Source organism: Phacochoerus africanus, chromosome 11 (assembly GCF_016906955.1).
Source record: "Phacochoerus africanus isolate WHEZ1 chromosome 11, ROS_Pafr_v1, whole genome shotgun sequence".
In the NCBI taxonomy this organism is placed as follows: domain Eukaryota; kingdom Metazoa; phylum Chordata; class Mammalia; order Artiodactyla; family Suidae; genus Phacochoerus; species Phacochoerus africanus.
Genome location: NC_062554.1, coordinates 102,719,357 through 102,738,073, shown reverse-complemented (window position 1 = coordinate 102,738,073; position 18,717 = coordinate 102,719,357). Strand labels below are relative to the sequence as shown.

At 41.6% G+C, this 18,717-nt stretch overlaps 1 protein-coding gene across 3 annotated transcripts in view; it reads left to right on the top strand.

Annotated features, from left to right (window-relative positions):
* The first annotated feature begins 1,484 nt into the window (after positions 1-1,484).
* The window catches only part of SLC26A5 (solute carrier family 26 member 5), a 38,330-nt gene continuing 21,097 nt past the window's right edge, over positions 1,485-18,717 (top strand). For all 3 annotated transcript variants that reach the window (XM_047752551.1, XM_047752550.1, XM_047752552.1), the window contains exons 1-6: positions 1,485-1,688; positions 5,261-5,400; positions 9,588-9,698; positions 10,716-10,882; positions 11,443-11,607; positions 13,385-13,537. In XM_047752551.1, coding sequence (XP_047608507.1) covers positions 1,537-1,688; positions 5,261-5,400; positions 9,588-9,698; positions 10,716-10,882; positions 11,443-11,607; positions 13,385-13,537 — 888 coding nt within the window. In that variant the 5' untranslated portion in view covers positions 1,485-1,536. The remainder of the gene's footprint in view (positions 1,689-5,260; positions 5,401-9,587; positions 9,699-10,715; positions 10,883-11,442; positions 11,608-13,384; positions 13,538-18,717) is intronic.

Below are 18,717 nucleotides of genomic sequence, written 5' to 3'. Positions count from 1 at the left end.
CTCTAAATTTTCAACCTCTGTGTATAGAGGCCTTTATTTTGCGTGATAGTTTCTGGTTGGTCACACAAACGTGATTTCAGTTTGAGTGTAATTTCAGTTTGGTGAAAACTTAAGTTTTCACCCCAAGGGAATTGTATTGACCAGCATCAGCAATTCCCTAGAGCCCACCAACATCACACAGACACCTCATCGTTAAGACATGCTAACCCCCCACTTCTCTGCCTTTAACTTCCTTCAGTTGGAACTGGTTTCAGTTGTTGGTTTGGGGCATATAATTTTTTATTATTAAATGCATCATTCAAATTCACAGACAAAGAGTTATGTACCAAACCCTAGTTTACTTACCACAGGGCTTAATCAAATCTCAACATTTTGCTCTATTTCTGCCAATTATTTTTTACAAACTAAAACATGGCGCAAAGCTCCCTTGTATCTCTTCCAAATCTCATTCCCCTTCTTTCCAACAGTAACACCCTCCTGATCTTAGTGTTTATCATTGTCCTGCATGCTTTTTATACACTCACTACATACATGTGTGTATACAATGTATATTATTAAACTGTATTTAAATAATTGCATCCTTGAAGTATCCATCTGTGCCTTGCATTTTATTGAAAATTACATTTTTGAAATTTATTAATGATGACATAAATTTAGTTCATATTTTTAAGGTACTACATAATGTTCAATTTATGACTATACTGAAATTTATTTTTTATTGAATACAGGTAGACATCTGGGTTTTAGCAATTTTTCACTGTCAAAACTGCAGTGAACATCCTTGTACACATTTCTATGTGCATAAACATATCAGACTTTTATTCCTTAATCATTTATTTTACTCATATGAGAGGATTCATTATGTAGCTAGGTAGATAGGCAGACAGACAGAGATATATCTGCCAACAGAGTCAACTTTAAAATGATATAACATTGCACTGATGTTTTCAACCTGTGTAGCCTATCACAAAAGTCACCAGGAACTTCCCCCACGGAGACATAAGTCTCAGGTGTGAACCGTAGAATAACTTATGGAGTAACCAAATGTGAGTACAGAATTGGAAAGGGAGCTAAAGTACCGTCAAGAAACTTGGGGCCAATTTAAGGACTAATCTTGCCCTTCTTTCTGTTTCTTTGACATGTAAATGGTTAGTGTTGACCTGATTCACTGTTCCCCTAATATTGACCTAGAGCCAACTCGTGCAATATTTGGTCACCAAATTTAATAGAATCCTTTGTTAGGAGTATCCACATTACCCACTCATTGCCCTGGGAGGAAATAAGTCACATGTTTTCTGTTGACTTTGATTTCCTTTCACTTATTAGTGCCTCCCATGTCCCGATTGCCAAGTTAAGTCTCTGGGTTTCCAAAGATGGAAAAGTCCTCAGGAGAACTTACAAGAATGTCTCCAGGAAGAGATGCTTAGGAACATCTGGCAGCAGGATTCTGGCATCTGAAATAGAGTTTTCATTTTCTCCCTTAGTGACACTCAGGAAATGCTTGTCTTTGCTGTTGATGCATAATTTCAGAGTACTATGGATCATGCTGAAGAAAATGAACTCCTTGCAGCAACCCAGCGGTACTATGTGGAAAGACCTATCTTTAGTCATCCTGTCCTCCAGGAAAGACTCCACAAGAAGGACAAGATTTCAGATTCCATCGGGGATAAGCTGAAACAGGCATTCACGTATGTTGTTTTAACCTGTTTCCTTTATTCTGTCGTTCAGTTAGGAGGGGAGCAAGGTCAGATGTACAAAGAGAATTGGGTGACATGGAGAAAAAAAAACAAATGTCATCAGTCGTGATTTGCGGAGCCGTCCCCACAGTTCATTCAGCTATAGCTATCTCATAGAACACCTTATGTATTTCACCATATGTATTAAATTCCCACTGTGCCTATGTCTCCATAAAGGGTTATATAAACAACCCACTATCCATTTCTCCACCCACCTTCTCAATATCCACCTCTTCCCTTTGTCTCTCAGGAATATTCCATCCACTCTGTCTTTTTCCCACTTCTACTCCATGTGGCAACACCTTGAATCTATGAATCTAGGTCCCAGCCTAAGTTATCAAGGATACTCAGTGTCCTGTGACTCTTCATGGTGAAGACACTTCCACAGCCGTGTTGCCGACCTGGGAATATTGATACATGTGTGCCCATCATGTGTACCTCTTGATAGCTCCCAGACTTCAAACCCAAACCATCTGATTGCTGACTCTGAACCCTAGAAACCACAGCTTCTGTGCTGTGTTCATTTAAGCTTCAGTGACCCTATACTCTAGGTATGACATCAGGAGAGGTTAAAAATATATACGCTGGAGTCCGACCGACTGTTAATCCTAGTCTCAACCATCTACTAACTATGCACTTGATTTATCTACCCTGTGAAAAGGGGATGATAATAATACTTAACATCATAGAGTGACCTAGTACTATGTGAAAAACCTATCAATATATGCAAAGTGCAAGGTATATGGCAAGCACCATATAAATGTGGCTATTATTACTATCTCAGCTTTCTAAACAGAGAAGACTGGTGTCAGAGCTGGTTTGCTTCACTCAAATTCATTGCTTTCGCTATATTTGCCTCACATTTTGCTTCCAGGAAATTCCAACATCTACTTAACAGATATTCTTAACTGCTAAAGACGCTATGTAAAATACCATGCATACTGCAATAATGCATTATTTTTTAAATGGAATAAATTGCTTCCTGGTCACCAGGAGGACTTGAGGCTGTCAAGGTGGCAATGGAACTCATCTGTCCATACCCTTATTCATTGATGTCTTTAATTTTGGGGCATAGACTGGCAAAGGACTGGTCAAGGCCCAGAATATAGTTTATGTATCAAAGTTAATTAAATCATTTGGGAATTAAATGCAAGCCTCGGTTTTACCATCATGGCATTCCTCCTAACCAGGACAACCAGCCATAGACTCTACTCCAGTGACAAACGATGTATTGTTTTTAAATTAATGTATAGTTGCTTTAGAATGTTGTGTTGGGAGTTCCCGTCATGGCGCAGTGGTTAACGAATCCGACTAGGAACCATGAGGTTGCGGGTTTAATCCCTGCCCTTGCTCAGTGGGTTCAGGATCCAGTGCTGCCGTGAGCTGTGGCGTAGGTTGCAGACGTGGCTCGGATCCCGCGTTGCTGTGGCTCTGGTGTAGGCCGGTAGCTATGGCTCCGATTAGACCCCTAGCCTGGGAATCTCCATATGCCGTAGGTGCAGCCCTAGAAAAGGCAAAAAGACAACAACAACAACAAAATGTTGTGTTAATTTCTGCTGTACAGCAAAGTGATTCAGATAGATATATTTATGTATATAGATATAAATTCTTTTTATGTTCTTTTCCATTACGATTTATCACGGGATAGTGAGTCTAGTTCCCTGTGATATACGGTAGGACTTTGTTTGTCCATTCTATATGTAATAGTTTGCACCTGCTAATCCCAAACTCCCAATCCTTCCCTCTCCCCCTTGGCAACCACAAGTCTGTTCTCTATGTCTGTGAGTCTGTTTTTGTTTCATAGATAAGTTTAGACTAATGATGTTTTGAATTTGCCTAATCAAAGACTGTAAAGCATTGGACACATGTTCATAAAGCTCATAATACCAGTATAAATGTCCTTCATTTTATAAGGAAAGGGAAAACTGAATGTGTAGATGCTTCTCAGTGGTTCCACCTTCAAAAATTAACTCAATCAGTAAATAATCCCCCTACTTCACTATTACACTCAAAATAGAAAGTACATTAAGGATTTCACCTATTGAAATAATAGCTTCTATGTGGTACATATACACAATGGAATATTACTCAGCCATTAAAAGAAACAAAATACCAGAATTTTTTGCAACATGGATGGACCTAGAAACTATCATGCTAAGTGAAGTCAGCCATACAATGAGACACCAACATCAAATGCTTTCACTGACATGTGGAATCTGAAAAAAGGACAAGATGGAACTTCTTTGCAGAACAGATGCTGACTCACAGACATTGAAAAACTTATGGTCTCCGGAGGAGACAGTTTGCAGGGTCGGGGGATGTGCCTGGGCTGTGGGATGGAAATCCTGTTAAATTAGATTGTTATGATCATTATACAACTACAGATGTGATAAATTCATTTGAGTAATAAAATAAAATGAAAAAAAGAAAAAAAAATCTGCAGGAGGTTCCGGTCCCTGGAAACACCCAAACTCGCCTTGGCACAACTGGCCCAGGGCAAATGGCCTGTGAGCTTGTCCTTGTCGGAAAACGTTCTTTGTTGGCATTAAATAAATAAATAAGTGCATGCATACATACATGCATACATACATACAAAAAATAAAAAGAATTGAGTTGTTTTCAATCTAATGTCTTTGTTTTGTATCATTTCCTTCTAATATTCTTATATAGTGTGAATTAATTTGAACACTACCCTTTATAGCTTTTATTTACTTAGGTCCCCAAATCAAATGCACAAAAATAGTAAAAGGAAGTATTCAGAGAACAGTGGTGGCTATTAGTTTTCTGTCTAGTAACAATAGCACCAAATTTAGTATAAGAAAACCTTGTTCTTTTCTGTCTCAATAAAATTTCCCATTCTACAGAAGTCACAGATACCAACATTTCCAGAGTTAAACATGTCATAGCCCTTTCATCAGAGAGAAACTTTCTTGGTTTAAGTCCAGAGAATCTTGAGAAGGGACCCTTTGGCTCAGATTGAGTCAGAGGTCTTCCTTGGACCAATCAATTTTGGCTACTGTGAATGTGGTCTGCTATTATTGACTCCACTTGAGTCTTATTCCCACTTTTGGACCAATCAGCTTTTGCCAGGAATATGGATTTACATAAGACTTAGAATTTCTCACAGGAGCTTTATGAATGAAGTGGAGGGCAAAACATCTTCCCATATAAAGAAAAATCCTTGGCAACCAAAATAAATCTACCACATTAATAGTTATTATTAAAAATTCAAAAAAGAAAGAAATAATAGCTTCTGGAATATCTCAACTACTTTGAAGCTAATTTTTTCTTATTTTTCATGGTCAATTGTAGAGCATTATTGTGAATCCAACTCAGAGGTTCCTATTTTTAAAAAATAATAATAATCCATTCTTCTTGTCCCTGCTCTCTGCAGAGTGGAAAGGTCATCCTTAGCATGAACTGTGCATTCTTGCTTATTGCTCCAGGATGTGAGGAAGGGAAACTGCCTTGGTGTGAATTCTGCAGAAATGATCCTCATGTCATCTATTTCTTTGTCCTCCCAGATGTACTCCAAAGAAAATACGAAATATCATTTACATGTTCCTTCCCATAACCAAGTGGTTGCCTGCGTACAAATTCAAGGAATATGTGTTGGGTGACTTGGTATCCGGCATAAGCACAGGGGTGCTGCAGCTTCCTCAAGGTCGGTAGAATATATTTCTTTTTTTTCTCTCCTCTGCTACCGTCTCCTCAAATAATTGCTTGACCATATTTCTGTTTAATTTCATCATGGCTGTAAATTCATAGTTTTTATCATATCATTCTAGTAACATTTAACGTGTCTAAAGGTACGCTTCAGAAAAGTTTAACCCTTTGAAAGCCCCAGAGATATTAGTTGAGAATATAGTGATACTCTTTTACAGATCAGTACACGTAGGAACTGGCTGGGCATTGCCTTTCTGTTGCTAAGTTGATCAGTCATTCCATGAACATGTTGTTGGGGTTGTCTTTGTTAAGGTTCTTGACTTATAAGTACATATTCTAATTACAAGCACCATGATAGACTGAATCCCTCTGCATTTATGTGATTTTATATGGGATATAAGAATTTGAGAAAATACTCATTGATTATTCATCTCTTCATATACATTTAACAAGTATCTGCCTGGCCCTCCCCGTCCTCATGGAACTAACTCTCCAATCATGAAGCACATAAAAGCACACGTAGGGAGTTCCCGTTGTGGTGCAGTGGAAACAAATCCGACTCTTATCCATGAAGATGTGAGTTCAATCCCTGGCCTCACTCAATGGGTCGGGATCCAGTGTTGCTGCGAGCTGTGGTGTAGGCGGGCAGCTGTAGCTCCAATTCGACTTCTAGCCTGGGAACTTCCATATGCCACTGGCACAGCCCTAAAAAGCAAACAAAACAAAACAAACAGAAAAACAAAAAACAAAACAAAAAAAACACCACACATCAATTTTTAATTACGGTGATGATAAACACTATGAAGGATACGGGGAACTACGAGATAATAATAGGGAGACTAAGTCACAAGAACCCCTTTAAGAAGGGGAGATTGAGCTGAGACTGGACAGATGAATAAGAGGCCGGTAAAGAATGAGAAGAGCTGAATTTCAGGAGGAAGGAATAGCATGTGTGAAGGCACTTGGCAGGGAAAAGCACTGGGTATTTGGAGACTTGGTTTGAAGAATTACAAGAAAGGCAGTGTGCTAGAAGCGTCAGGAGTGAGGGGCCAGTGGCCAGCGGGGCTGGCAGTGGCAGATCTGCACAACTCAGTAGGCCCCTCTTGGATTTCATTCTGAGTGCCACGAAAGCTGTCAGCATGCTTTTCACTTGGGTTTGGGGTCGGAGATCACTGAGACTGCTGTGTGGGGAATGGACCTGGTTGGTGGGAGCGGCGCTAGAGTGAGTGTGGGGAAGCCAATTGGAAGTGCTAGTGACTCGGTATAGTCAAAACGGGATAATTGCTTCAATAGCCTCTCTATCGGCTGACCAAAAAAATCTCTTGCCTTTTCTAGTTTCCCAGAAATTAATTACCCAATGATCAATTTTTAAAAATAATCATTCTGCCAATGATCAATCAGCTGAGTTTTTAATTTTCCAAGTGACCGAGTTACTGAATCTATTAAATCTGTTAAACAGGTTTAGAATCATTGTCCCAACCACTTTGGTACCAACACCCCAAGTAGAGAAAGGAATATATTTAAAGGTGGAGGAGTCCCTGCTGTGGCACAACGGGGGTCAGCATCATCTTTGAAGTGCTGGAGTGCATGTTCGATTCCTGGCCTGGCACAGTGGGTTAAGGACCTGGCATTGCTGCAGCTTCGGCTTGGATCAGAACTGCAGCTCGGATCTGATCCCTGGCAGGGGACCTCCATGTGCTGCCGAGTGGCCAAAAAAGAAAAAAAATAAAGGTGGAGATGAGGGCAGGGGGAGGAGCAGCATCTAAGGAGGGAAAGTCTAGAAACTAGACCAACATTCAGTGAAGTCAGACTGACAGAGCTATGGGAAATGGCTGCAGTGAATTCATGTAAATGAATACTTCAGAGAAATCTTCAGGATTTACACATACATGTATACATTTACAGCACAAGGCAGGTGGTCAGCTGCCCCCAGAGAAAAAGAGTTACACTGACAACTGAGGGTTCCCCAACTAAGAAAGTTAACAACAGTAAACCAAGTGGGCCAATGCATATGAAGCTTCAGGAAGAGAGAAAATAAACCAAACAGGAAGAAAGAACTCATTAGGAACGTATATGATGGAAAGGGCAAAATCAGAAATGTCGGTGCTATCATATCCTTTAGAAAGATATGAAAACATAGTCCATGAAGCAAGGACAGGGTGCAGTTTTTAAAAGAGCATTCAGAGAATAAAAAGAGCTCACAGAAATTAAAAGCATGATATCTGGAATAAAATATTCAGTCACAGAGTTGAAAGATAAAGTAGAGGAAATTTCCTGAAGGTAGAAGAAAAAGATAAATAAATGGACAATAAGAGAGAAAAGATAACACAGAGGATCAGTCCTGGTGTTTCCTTCATACATCTACTGAGAGTCCCAGAAAGAAGATAAACAGAGGGAGGAGATTGTCACAGGATAGTCTCAGGATTGAAACACATGAGTTTTCAGACTGAGAGCAACCACCGAGTACCCAGGGGAATAAATGAAAAATTAACTTAAGACACACCATTGTAAAATAGCAGAACACCAGGAATAAACAGAAGATCCCAAAACTTTCTAGAAAGGGAAGCGTCACATCGTTGTGAAATTATGGTTAAAGAGAAGCTGAAAAATAGACATTAAAGAACGTCAGTAGTTTATGTCTAAAACCGATAAACTTAGAAATAACAATGTAAACACATCCTTTAGAACAAGTTTCTCAAACCCACACCATATACATTGTTGGTAGTAGGGCTGTCCCATGCGTCATGGCATGTTTGGCAGCATCCTTGGCTTCTACCTACTAGATGCAATAGCAGCTCTGTCCCCAAGTGTGAATAAAAAAATGTCTTCAGACCTTGCCTACTGTCCCCTGGGCATGAGCAGAATCCTCTCAGTTGAGAACTGAGAACTTAGAGAAAATGGAGCTAAATAATAAAAAACAGCTAAAAGAGTTGGAAGTGAGTGCCTCTGGGGATTGGACCCTATAGGTAAGGCAGACGAGTGGAGTGCTGGCTTTTCCTCTGAGCCTCCCTAGTAATGTTTGGCTTTTTAAACTATGGACATGCATTCGTTTGCTAGAAATAAAATGCTCTTTTTAAAATTAAAGTGACCATATTATTACATACAAAATAGGGATGCTTTCCCAACTCTTCTTTTGCTAAAATATTCTTATCCACAACATGATAGTGCATTACACAATTTTTCTAGTTGCCCCAGATATTTGGGTGAGGCCCCGAGGCTGAGAACAAAGGGTGTTTATTGTCTTCACATTCTGAAAAGGCATTCCAGCCCATCTATGCGAAACTACAAGTGGATGACACACATGCTCTCGCTTTAGTGCATCACTTTGGCAGGATATGTGAGGGGGCGAGGAGATTGATATTAGACTTGCAATGAGAATTTTCTAGAGAAAGGTGAAAAAAGCCATCTGCATTTCTCCTCCACCTAAAGCCAAGGAAGGAAGGACAGCTAGAGAACCACTCAGAGCACCAGACCCCTGTCCTCTGGAGTTGGTGGGCGCTGTTGCCTAATTCTTGCAAGAAAAATAATCTGCAGGTGAAAGGATGTGAACTGCATCTAGACAGCAGAATGAAGAGGAGCCCTCTGCTGGTGGGCACCACCTACGCTTCCATAGTTTCCTGGGGTAAAGCATGGGATAACTGGGTGCCCTGGGAGGTAACCAGGCTTGGCTCAGTTGAAAGGTACGGGCCCAGGAAGACTGCCCTTAGGCTGGACAGCTGTCAGCAGAAGGAACCTGGAAGAAGTATAAGAACTGGAACCTGGAAGGGGGTCAAGGTCAGGGGAGGGGGCGTCACATGGGCCAGAAGTTCATCACTGAAGAGAGGTCTCCAAAGGACCCTGAGAACACCCCGCTGGAGACACAGCTGGCCTTTGGGCATCAACACCAGATTCTGGCTGCACCAGTCAAGACTTTCTACCCTTATGTTAAGTTGGAAAAGAATAAAGCAGGAGAAAATGCAGCCCTGGCAAAGAGGAGATAACAAGGAAAACTGCCACAGCCTGGACTCTGTAAGCACAAATGTAGGGTTCCATGTAGGAGTGGGGTGGAAGGGTGGGCACGCTAAGGCGCATCTGCTTAAATTAACATGGTTTCACTTGTCCATCATAAAGAACCAAGAGCAAAATACATAGAGCCTGCAGTGTTCTAATGATCTCCCCATTTCTGTTTGGTTTTTAATCCCACAGGTTTGGCCTTTGCAATGTTGGCAGCTGTGCCTCCAGTGTTTGGCCTGTACTCTTCGTTTTACCCTGTTATCATGTATTGTTTTTTTGGAACCTCCAGACACATATCCATAGGTAAACATCATAGTTGATATTCTCGTACCTCTCCTTGTGAATTTCCAAGCTTTGCAGTCTGCCAAAGAAATAGCATGTTTGTTATTAGGACATCTGCTCAGTAGTAGCTTCTGTTAACTGCATGCCCAGTAGGCTTTTTAAGCAAGTACACCCACCAAGATTTCTAAAACTAATAGTTTTCTTATAATCTGGGCATAATGAAAAAAAAAAAAAGACAGTTTTTTCTTGTGTGAAGAGTTGTTGAAGTCTGTGACATGAGTACTTCAGTTCATAATAGTTTTCTTTTATCTGGTTTTTCTTTTTATTTATTTTATCAGTGGTACCGCAAGTTCCTATTCTCTATGCATGTACTGTCTTTGCATCTTATTTTAGTCTCTGAGTTGTACATGGTTTCTCTTTCATGTATTTAGGATCAGATTTCTATGGATTTCAAAATAGTGTTGGCACTGCTTGAGGCTGCCACAGCCAACACACACCCAAGGTCTCAAGTGTCCATTGCTGGGTGACAAATACCGCCCCCAACACACACACACACACACAAATTTAGCAGGTAAAATCAGCTGTCATTTTATCTCCCACAGCTCCTCTGGGAGAGGATTTGGAAAGAGCTCATTTGGGCAGTTTTGGCTCAGTGTCTCTTCAGCAGTCGAGAGTCCCCCACCCATCCTGCTCTCCTGACCTCCACCCTCACCTGCTCTCCACTCTCCAAGTGGTCCTGAGTGGGGCTTTCTTGCAGGCAGGGCTACAACACAAGCAAGTAGTGCAGCTCTCAGGCACTGTCACTTCTGCTGTGTTCTTGTGGTTACGGGCATGTCCCAAGTCCACCCAGATTCAAGGAGAGACCTCATGGGGATGTGTCAAGGTTCTAGAATAGTATGTGAGATGGAAGATAGCATCACGGTGCACCATTATTTCAAGGAGAATTTACTGACCCCACCTGTGTCTCCAGATATATTGGCACCAACCACGTTAGACACGCTGAAAGCGCTCTCCCTGATGAATGACTCCTTATTTCAGGTCCGTTTGCTGTTATCAGCCTGATGATAGGCGGCGTGGCTGTTCGGTTAGTTCCAGATGATATAGTCATCCCGGGAGGAGTGAACGCAACCAATGGTACAGAGGCAAGAGATGCCTTGAGAGTGAAAGTCGCCATGTCTGTGACCTTACTTTCAGGAATCATTCAGGTAAGACTCACAGATGCAGAAATGGGCTCTCATTTTCCCATTCAATAAGTATCCATTGAGCTTTCTTGGCTAGTCTACGTGGTGGGCAGGGTCAGCTAGCAAAAATCCAGAGTTCCGGGTTTGTAGTACTGAGCCGTGCCAATCCTGCTGCATGTCTTCCTTAAACTGATACTGACTAGGAGCTTGCTAGCTTCGGTTGGATACTCTAGAGACGTCCAAAAGCAAAGCAAACTTGAAGCAGGATTGCTTAGTAATGGGAAGAGAGCATCTCTCATCTGCCTGGAAGGAACAGGAAGTGCCATGACCAAGCTCTCCCCCACCACCTAGGGACAAGGAAAGTATGCACGTGCCGGGTCTCGGGGCTCTAGGCCCCTCCAGACCTTCCACTGTTTTACACATAACCAGCGATTGATTCGTTAGCTGCTTCCCTGCTGCAGGTGCAAGTTTGTAGTGTTAGAAAGTGGTCCAGGAAGAACTTTTGAACGTTCTGTTGGCTTTAACTTCCTCATCTACCATGTGATTTATTTGTTTCTTTGTCATTTAAAAAAAAAAAAAAACAGTTTTGCCTAGGTGTCTGTCGGTTTGGGTTTGTGGCCATCTATCTCACGGAGCCCCTGGTCCGTGGGTTTACCACCGCGGCAGCTGTGCACGTCTTCACCTCCATGTTAAAATACCTGTTTGGCGTTAAAACAAAGCGGTACAGTGGGATCTTTTCGGTGGTGTATGTAAGTAAGCAACTTTCTGACTTACTGGTGTTTGTTTCCCCTTCTTTATTTTTCCCCCCTTCTCTTCCCTATCTCTTTTACTTTCAAGCCTCCCTTATTTCCAAGAATTTCAACAGAGTGGAGAAGATTTCATTATTCTTAGGCTTCTCTAAGAAGAGCTCCACAAGGGGAATTAAACCGTAAAGTCTCATTTCGTTAATATGTGACCCTGTCTACCTCACATGGAATGTTTTTGTTAGGTCTTTATTTGGTGATACGGCAGCACCCTAATTAGCTGCAGAGACTGCCTTTGCTTAAGACCAAATTAGGTTCTTTTTGGGAACTAACAGTTAAAAGGCATTATGGGATAACATTGCTCTCTCAAAAACTGCTTACTCAAGCAAGCAAAAACAATAAGTCTATAAAGGATTTCACTAACACAATTAATCAGTTTAAGAAAATATGCATAGACTCTTCTACCCACCTCAGAGAAAATATAAATTATTTGCAAGCATGTAGGGAATAGTGATAATAACTGATCGTGTTGAAAGTGGTCATGTAAAACTGACCCCAGATTCTAAAAATTCCCTATTTTCTCACACAGTATAATTAGCAATCAATATCTAAATATAGCTTTAAAAACCCCATACCTTTGGAAACCAAAAACCTAAATAACCCATGGACAAAGAGGAAAAGTATGAAATAATTAGGACCAAATGACAGTGGAAGTCCTGCATACCAAAACTTCTGAGATGCTGCTCCAGCTATTCTTAGAATGAAAGACCTAGAGCCTTTGAAGATCTTGGTGTGCCAAGCACTGCGTTGGGCCGAGCAGTGAGCAGGCAGATAGCGCCCCTGCCCTCTTGGAGCTTCCAGACCAGTGGGAAGACAAATAATAAACCACTAATCATGTGACTATGCAACTAATTACAAATTGTGTTCAGTGCTATGAAGCAAAGTTCAATGCTATGAAAGTCGAATAGGAAGACCTTGAGATTAGGGGTCTAGGAAGGTCACTCTGAGGAAGTGACAGTTACCACTGAGTCCTTCCTTGATGAGAATGGAGTCCAACTGTGGGAACAGACCCTAAATAACTAAATTCTTCATTTCCCGTAATAGCTGGTAACATGCTTCTCACTCTGAGATTTCTCTAAGTGCCTTGTCACAAAGGAAATAGAACAGACAAGTGCGACTGAGTGTGCTCTAGGCTTTGATAGGGAAGGTGTGTAGCCTGGGCTCAGTGGGAACCTGCTTTGCCAGGGTCCAGATGAGAACGGACTGTGTTTTGGGTGCTGAGGCCGCAGCCTTAGGAGAAAATTAAGTGGCTTTCTTCTCTAAGTATCCTGGGCTTCATTCCAAGCTTCAGCCACTCTCTTGCCTTCAAAGCTCACCTGCTTCCTCTTTCATCTTCTAAGAGTCTCCCTCTTTGAGCATCCCAAAGCTTGTCTATATATTTATCTTTGGATTATGTTGCTGATGTCAGCCCTAATCCCTTCCTAATGCTCAGGACTCAGTGTCAGGGTTACTTTTCTGAATTTTACAATCGTACCCTGAGACATTAGCATAGCAGAGAACACTGTAATGTAAGATTGCCGGGTAAGGGTTACAACGGCAACATTGTATGACCGGGTAAAAATGACTCCGAATTGGTGAAAGCTGCAAAGAAAGAGATTTCCGCAAAACTTTCAGCTGGTAACGTCCAGTACTGGGACGGCCGGTGTGAATTAGTGCACAAGACCGTCTCCGTCTACTCAGGAGCTATTGCTTGAGGTAACACCCAGTGTTCCCTGTGTTACAGAGTACAGTGGCTGTGCTGCAGAATGTTAAAAACCTCAACGTGTGTTCCCTAGGCGTTGGGCTGATGGTTTTTGGTTTGCTGTTGGGTGGCAAGGAGTTTAATGAGAGATTTAAAGAGAAATTGCCAGCACCCATCCCTTTAGAGTTCTTCGCGGTAAGTCGACTTCCGACCATGTTCACGCAGCTATTTCCATGACATGTTTAGAGGTGGACGGGGGTGGAGGGAGTTAGAATGGTTTTCGTTCTGTTCTGCAAAGAGACGGCTAGAATTTGTCAAGGGGATCTTTTACAAATATACTGACAAAAAAGAAGAGGGTTAATGCATGGGCATGGATGATTTTTAAAATACCGAAGTTCCCTGGTTGGAGCAGATTAAGGACCCAGCATTGTCCCTGCTATGGCTCTGATTACTGCTGTGGCATGGGTTTGACCCCTGGCCCAGTAACTGCTACATGCCACAGGCACAGCCAAAAAGAAAAAAAATAAAAATATCTATAGGCGAAGACTATCCATAAAAATATGAATGTAAATTATCTCTGAAATTATGGATATTTTTCTTTCTCAAAGATTTTATTGTCCAGTTGTTTTATAATGAATATGTCAAACTTTAGTAATCTGAAAATGAGTAACTGTTTCCATTTTGAAAAGAGCAAAAGTTCCCAACTTTCTAGGCTCCTGGCGCTCCTAGGCTGAAAGACTTAATTAACTCCATTGCTGAGGAGTTAGGTTCAGACAAATGAATATATATTTATGTCTTACGACTTAAGAACTGTTTATAAAAATAATGTACATAAATTGAAACAAAGTGTATTTTATTACATTCTTAAATATCCACAGTAATTTATTAATGAATGTGTGTGGCTGGTGGGCACTTGACAGGTCCTCAAACCTTGGGAGCAGAGGGACACCAGTACCTTTATTTCCTGTTCACTTTGATTTTTGTGTGGTACCTGCTTTTTTTTAAATTTAACTTTATTTTATTTTTCAGCTTTATGGAGTTTGACAAATGAAATCATGAGATATTTAAAATATACATTGTGAGGATTTGCTATACACATACATCCTGTGGAAGCCATTTTATTTTATTTTTTTCATTGTTTAAGGTTTTAGGGAAGTATGGTTGGTTTACAGTGTTGTGATAATTTCTGCTGTACAGCAAAGTGATTCAGTTATGCATATGTATACAGCCATTCTCTTTGAGTTTCTTTTCCCACATAGATTATCAAAGAATATTGGGTGAATATTGGGTGGAGTTGTCTGCACTATACAGCAGGTCCCCATTGGCCAGTCATTCCATATACCTCAGGGCATATGCCAGTCCCAAACCCCCAGTCCATTCCTTCCCTCCACACACACCTGTCCCCTTTAGTAACCATACGTTTTTCAAAGTCTTTGAGTCGGGCCTTTGTTTGTTTGTTTGTTTGTTTGGGGTTTTTTTTTGTTTTTGCCTTTTAGGGTGCCACACCTGTGACATATGGAGGTTTGGAGGTTCCCAGGCTAAGGGTCCAATCAGAGCTACTGCTGCTGGCCTACACCACAGCCACAGCAATGCCAGATCCAAGTGGCATCTGCAACCTATACCACAGCTCATGGCAACGCCAGATCCTTAACCCACTGAGTGTGGCCAGGGATGGAACCCGCAACCTCATGGTTCCTGGTTGGATTCGTTTCTGCTGCATCATGATGGGAACTCCTGGTACCTGCTTTTTAAAAAATTTATTTAAGTATGGTTGATTTACAATGTCATAATAATTTCTTCTGTACGACATAGTGATTCGGTTTATATATATACACACACACACACATATTCTTTTTCATATTCTTTTCTATTAGGTTTATTCGAGATAGTGAGTATAGTTCGCTGTGCTATACAGTAGGACTTTGTTGTTTATCCATTCCATATATAACGGTTTGCATCTGCTAATCCCAGACTCCCACTCCATCCCTCCCCAATGGCAACCACAAGTCTGTTTGCTATGTAATGTGAGTTTGTTCCTATTTTGTAGATAGGTTCGTGTGTGCCTTTTTTTTTTTTTTGTCTTTTTAGGGTTGCTCCTGTGGCATATGGAGGTTCCCAAGCTAGGGGTCGAATTGGAGCTACAGCTGTCGACCTCCTCCACAGCCATGGCAATGCCAGATCCGAGCCACGTCTGCAACCTATAGCACAGCTCATGGCAACGCTGAATCCTTAACCCACTGAGCAAGGCCAGGGATTGAACCCACATCCTCATGGATACTAGTCAGATTTATTTCCACTGAGCCTTGACAAGAACTCCCATTTGTGCCGTATTTTAGATTATACATGTAAGTGACATTATATGGTTTTTGTCTTTCTCTTTCAGACTTCTCTTAGTATGATAATCTCTAGATTCATCCATGTTGCTGCAGATGGCATTATTTCATTGTTTTTAAGGCTGAGTAATACTCCATTGTGTATATATATAATCACATTTTAATCATTCATCAGTGGACATTTAGGTTGTTTCCGTGTCTTGGCTATTGTGAATAGTGCTGCTGTGAACATAGGGGTGCATATATCTTTTTTGAATTATAGTTTTATCTGGACATATGCCCAGGAGTGGGATTGCTAGATCATATGGTAACTCTGTTTTTAGTTTTTTAAGGAACCTCCGTAATGTTTTCCATAGTTGGTTACACCAATTTTCATTCCCACCAACAGTGCAGGAGGGTTCCCTTTTCTCCACACCCTCTCCAGCATTTGTTATTTGTAGACTTTTTGATGATGGCCATTCGGACCAGTGTAAAGTGGTAGGTACCTCATTGTAGTTTTGATTTGAGTTTCTTTAATAATTTGTGACGTCGAGCATCTTTTCATGTGCCTGTTGGCCATCTGTATGTCTTCTTTGGAGGAATGTCTATGTAGGTCTTCAGCCCATTTTTGTTGAATTATTTTTTTTTTGTTGTTACTAATTGTATAAGCTGTTTATATATTTGGAAATTAAGCCCTTGTCAGTTGCAAATATTTTCTCCCAGTCTTTTTGTTTTGTTCATGGTTTTCTTTGCTGCACAAAAGCTTGTAAATTTGATTTGCATAGTGCTTGTTTTTTATCACAGCAACCACTAAACGCCCAGCTTTGCAAAGATATGTTGGATCAAAATGAATATGGTGGGAACTGATGTTGAAACTGTGAACTGCCTCAAACCAGAAGTTTGCATAGTATCTGACAGGTGTCATTATGTTTCCCTTAAACAATCACATCCCACAGCATCCTGATGAGCTCTCCTTGGGACCCTGGGGCACTTTGGTACATATGATTTGAGAAGCACAAGGAGATGAAATAAAAAGTATAGGTATCTGGTCCAAATTCAGCAGAAAGTTCCAGCCACTGGCTGGTACAGCTCAAAGGAAGCCAGTCCTTTGATCTTTTTCCTTGCTTTTGCCTTGTCTACACCTGAATAGGACTGTCTCTCGCCATTTCAAAACCTGTTCTGTCAGAGTTCCTGCTATAGCACAGTGAGTTAAGGATCCAGCTTTGTCTTTGCAGCAGCTTGGGTTGCCACTGAGGCATGGGTTTTATCTGAGGCCTGACACCGTGGGTTAAGGATCTGGGGTGGTGTAGGTCACAGCTGTGTCTCCCATTCAATCCCTGGCCCAGGAATGGCCATGTGTCATGGGAATGGCTAAAACAAAGCAAGGCAAAACAACCTATTCTCTCATTAGGCCTGGGCACAAAGCTCTTGTTTCCTCTGTGAGAACAGCAGGAGACGTTCAGCTCCTTTGCCTGACGAAAGAGCAAGGCAAGCCTTACTCATGAAGTAAATGATGAAGATTGTCTTTCCTGGCTTGGCTTCCTCATTCTGTCCATTTTCCGATTCCCTTTAAAGTTTTCTTCATGTTTCCTGGGGCAGTGGTTCCCCAGAATTCTGTCCGTGTAATTACAGTGAACCAGTTGGCCTTTTTTTTTTTTTTTTTTAAACTTCTTTTCTGTGTGCTCCTCAGAGCAAAGGGAAACCGTACTGGAAAATCTGTGGCAGAATCTTCATGACTCTTTTTTTCTTTTTTTTTTTTTTATCTTTTTGCTATTTCTTGGGCCTCTCCCGCAGCATATGGAGGTTCCCAGGCTAGGGGTCCAATCAGAGCTGCAGCCACCGGCCTACCCCAGAGCCACAGCAACTCAGGATCCAAGCCGTGTCTGCAACCTACACCACAGCTCACAGCAATGCAGGATCCTTAACCCACTGAGCAAGGCCAGGGATCGAACCCGAAACCTCATGGTTCCTATTCGGATTTGTTAACCACTGAGCCATGACGGGAACTCCTCTTCATGACTCTTTAAACATGAAATTTCTTTCTTATAAAATTTAGGAAGAGTTGCATTCTACTTCAAAGTGTATCTGTTTGTGTTTATAAGAAAGCTATGGTTTGAATTATTTACCGCTGAATAAAGTTGATGCCTCAGGAACTTGAGCCACATCTATCCTGTAGATTTGAATACTCCAGGCACTCACCCAGTGTGATATGCACAAGAAATGTAACTAAGCATGACAAATAGGAGTTCCCACTGTGGCATAGTAGATTAATGGTCCAGCTGGTCTCTGTGGTGGTGCCAGTTCGATCCCTGGCCTGGCACAGTGGGTTAGGGATCCTGTATTGCCACAGATATGGCAGAGGCTGCAGCTACAGCTGCAGCTCATGTTTAGTCCCTAGTCCAGGAACTTGCCTGTGCCACGGGTGTGGCCAAAAAAGAAAAAATAAATTTAAAAAGGTAACAAACCTTATAACCAACCAGGAAGGGGAAGTTTGTCGTAGGGGCCAGAAGCAGGCACACCCTTGGTCTCTCAGGCTTCAGTGTCTAATAACAAACTTACCTTCTTGTTGGTTCTCTGTAGCAGCCACCTCTGGGAGGGGGACTTGCTTCTATCCTTGGCCAGCCATATACCTACTCTCCTGGGTGACCCACTCCGAGAGTTCTACAAGCAATAACTCTTTGGGATAAAAACAGTTGTTATCTCCCATTGTTTTTCTCTTCTGGTAGCTCACTAAGGATTGTACCTTAAACACTAAATCTACACCCCGATAATCCAGGAAGCCTTATAAACAAGGACACTCTGTGATGGGCAGTTTTGTTCTGACCCTGACTCTGCAACGGAAGTGGGAGAAGGCAGGAGTAGGGTGTTGATGGAGGCTTCTAACCACCTTGGTGCTGCTGTCTTAGAAAAAGAGTCAACATGAAGATTGTAGATCCAAACATACATGGTATCGTGAACCACTGTGATTATACCTCCCTCACAGTACATGTTTCAGTGTCCCTTATTCATGCCACCTTGGCCAGAGCCTCATTTCACCTGCCCCAAAGGCAAAGCCAACTCCTG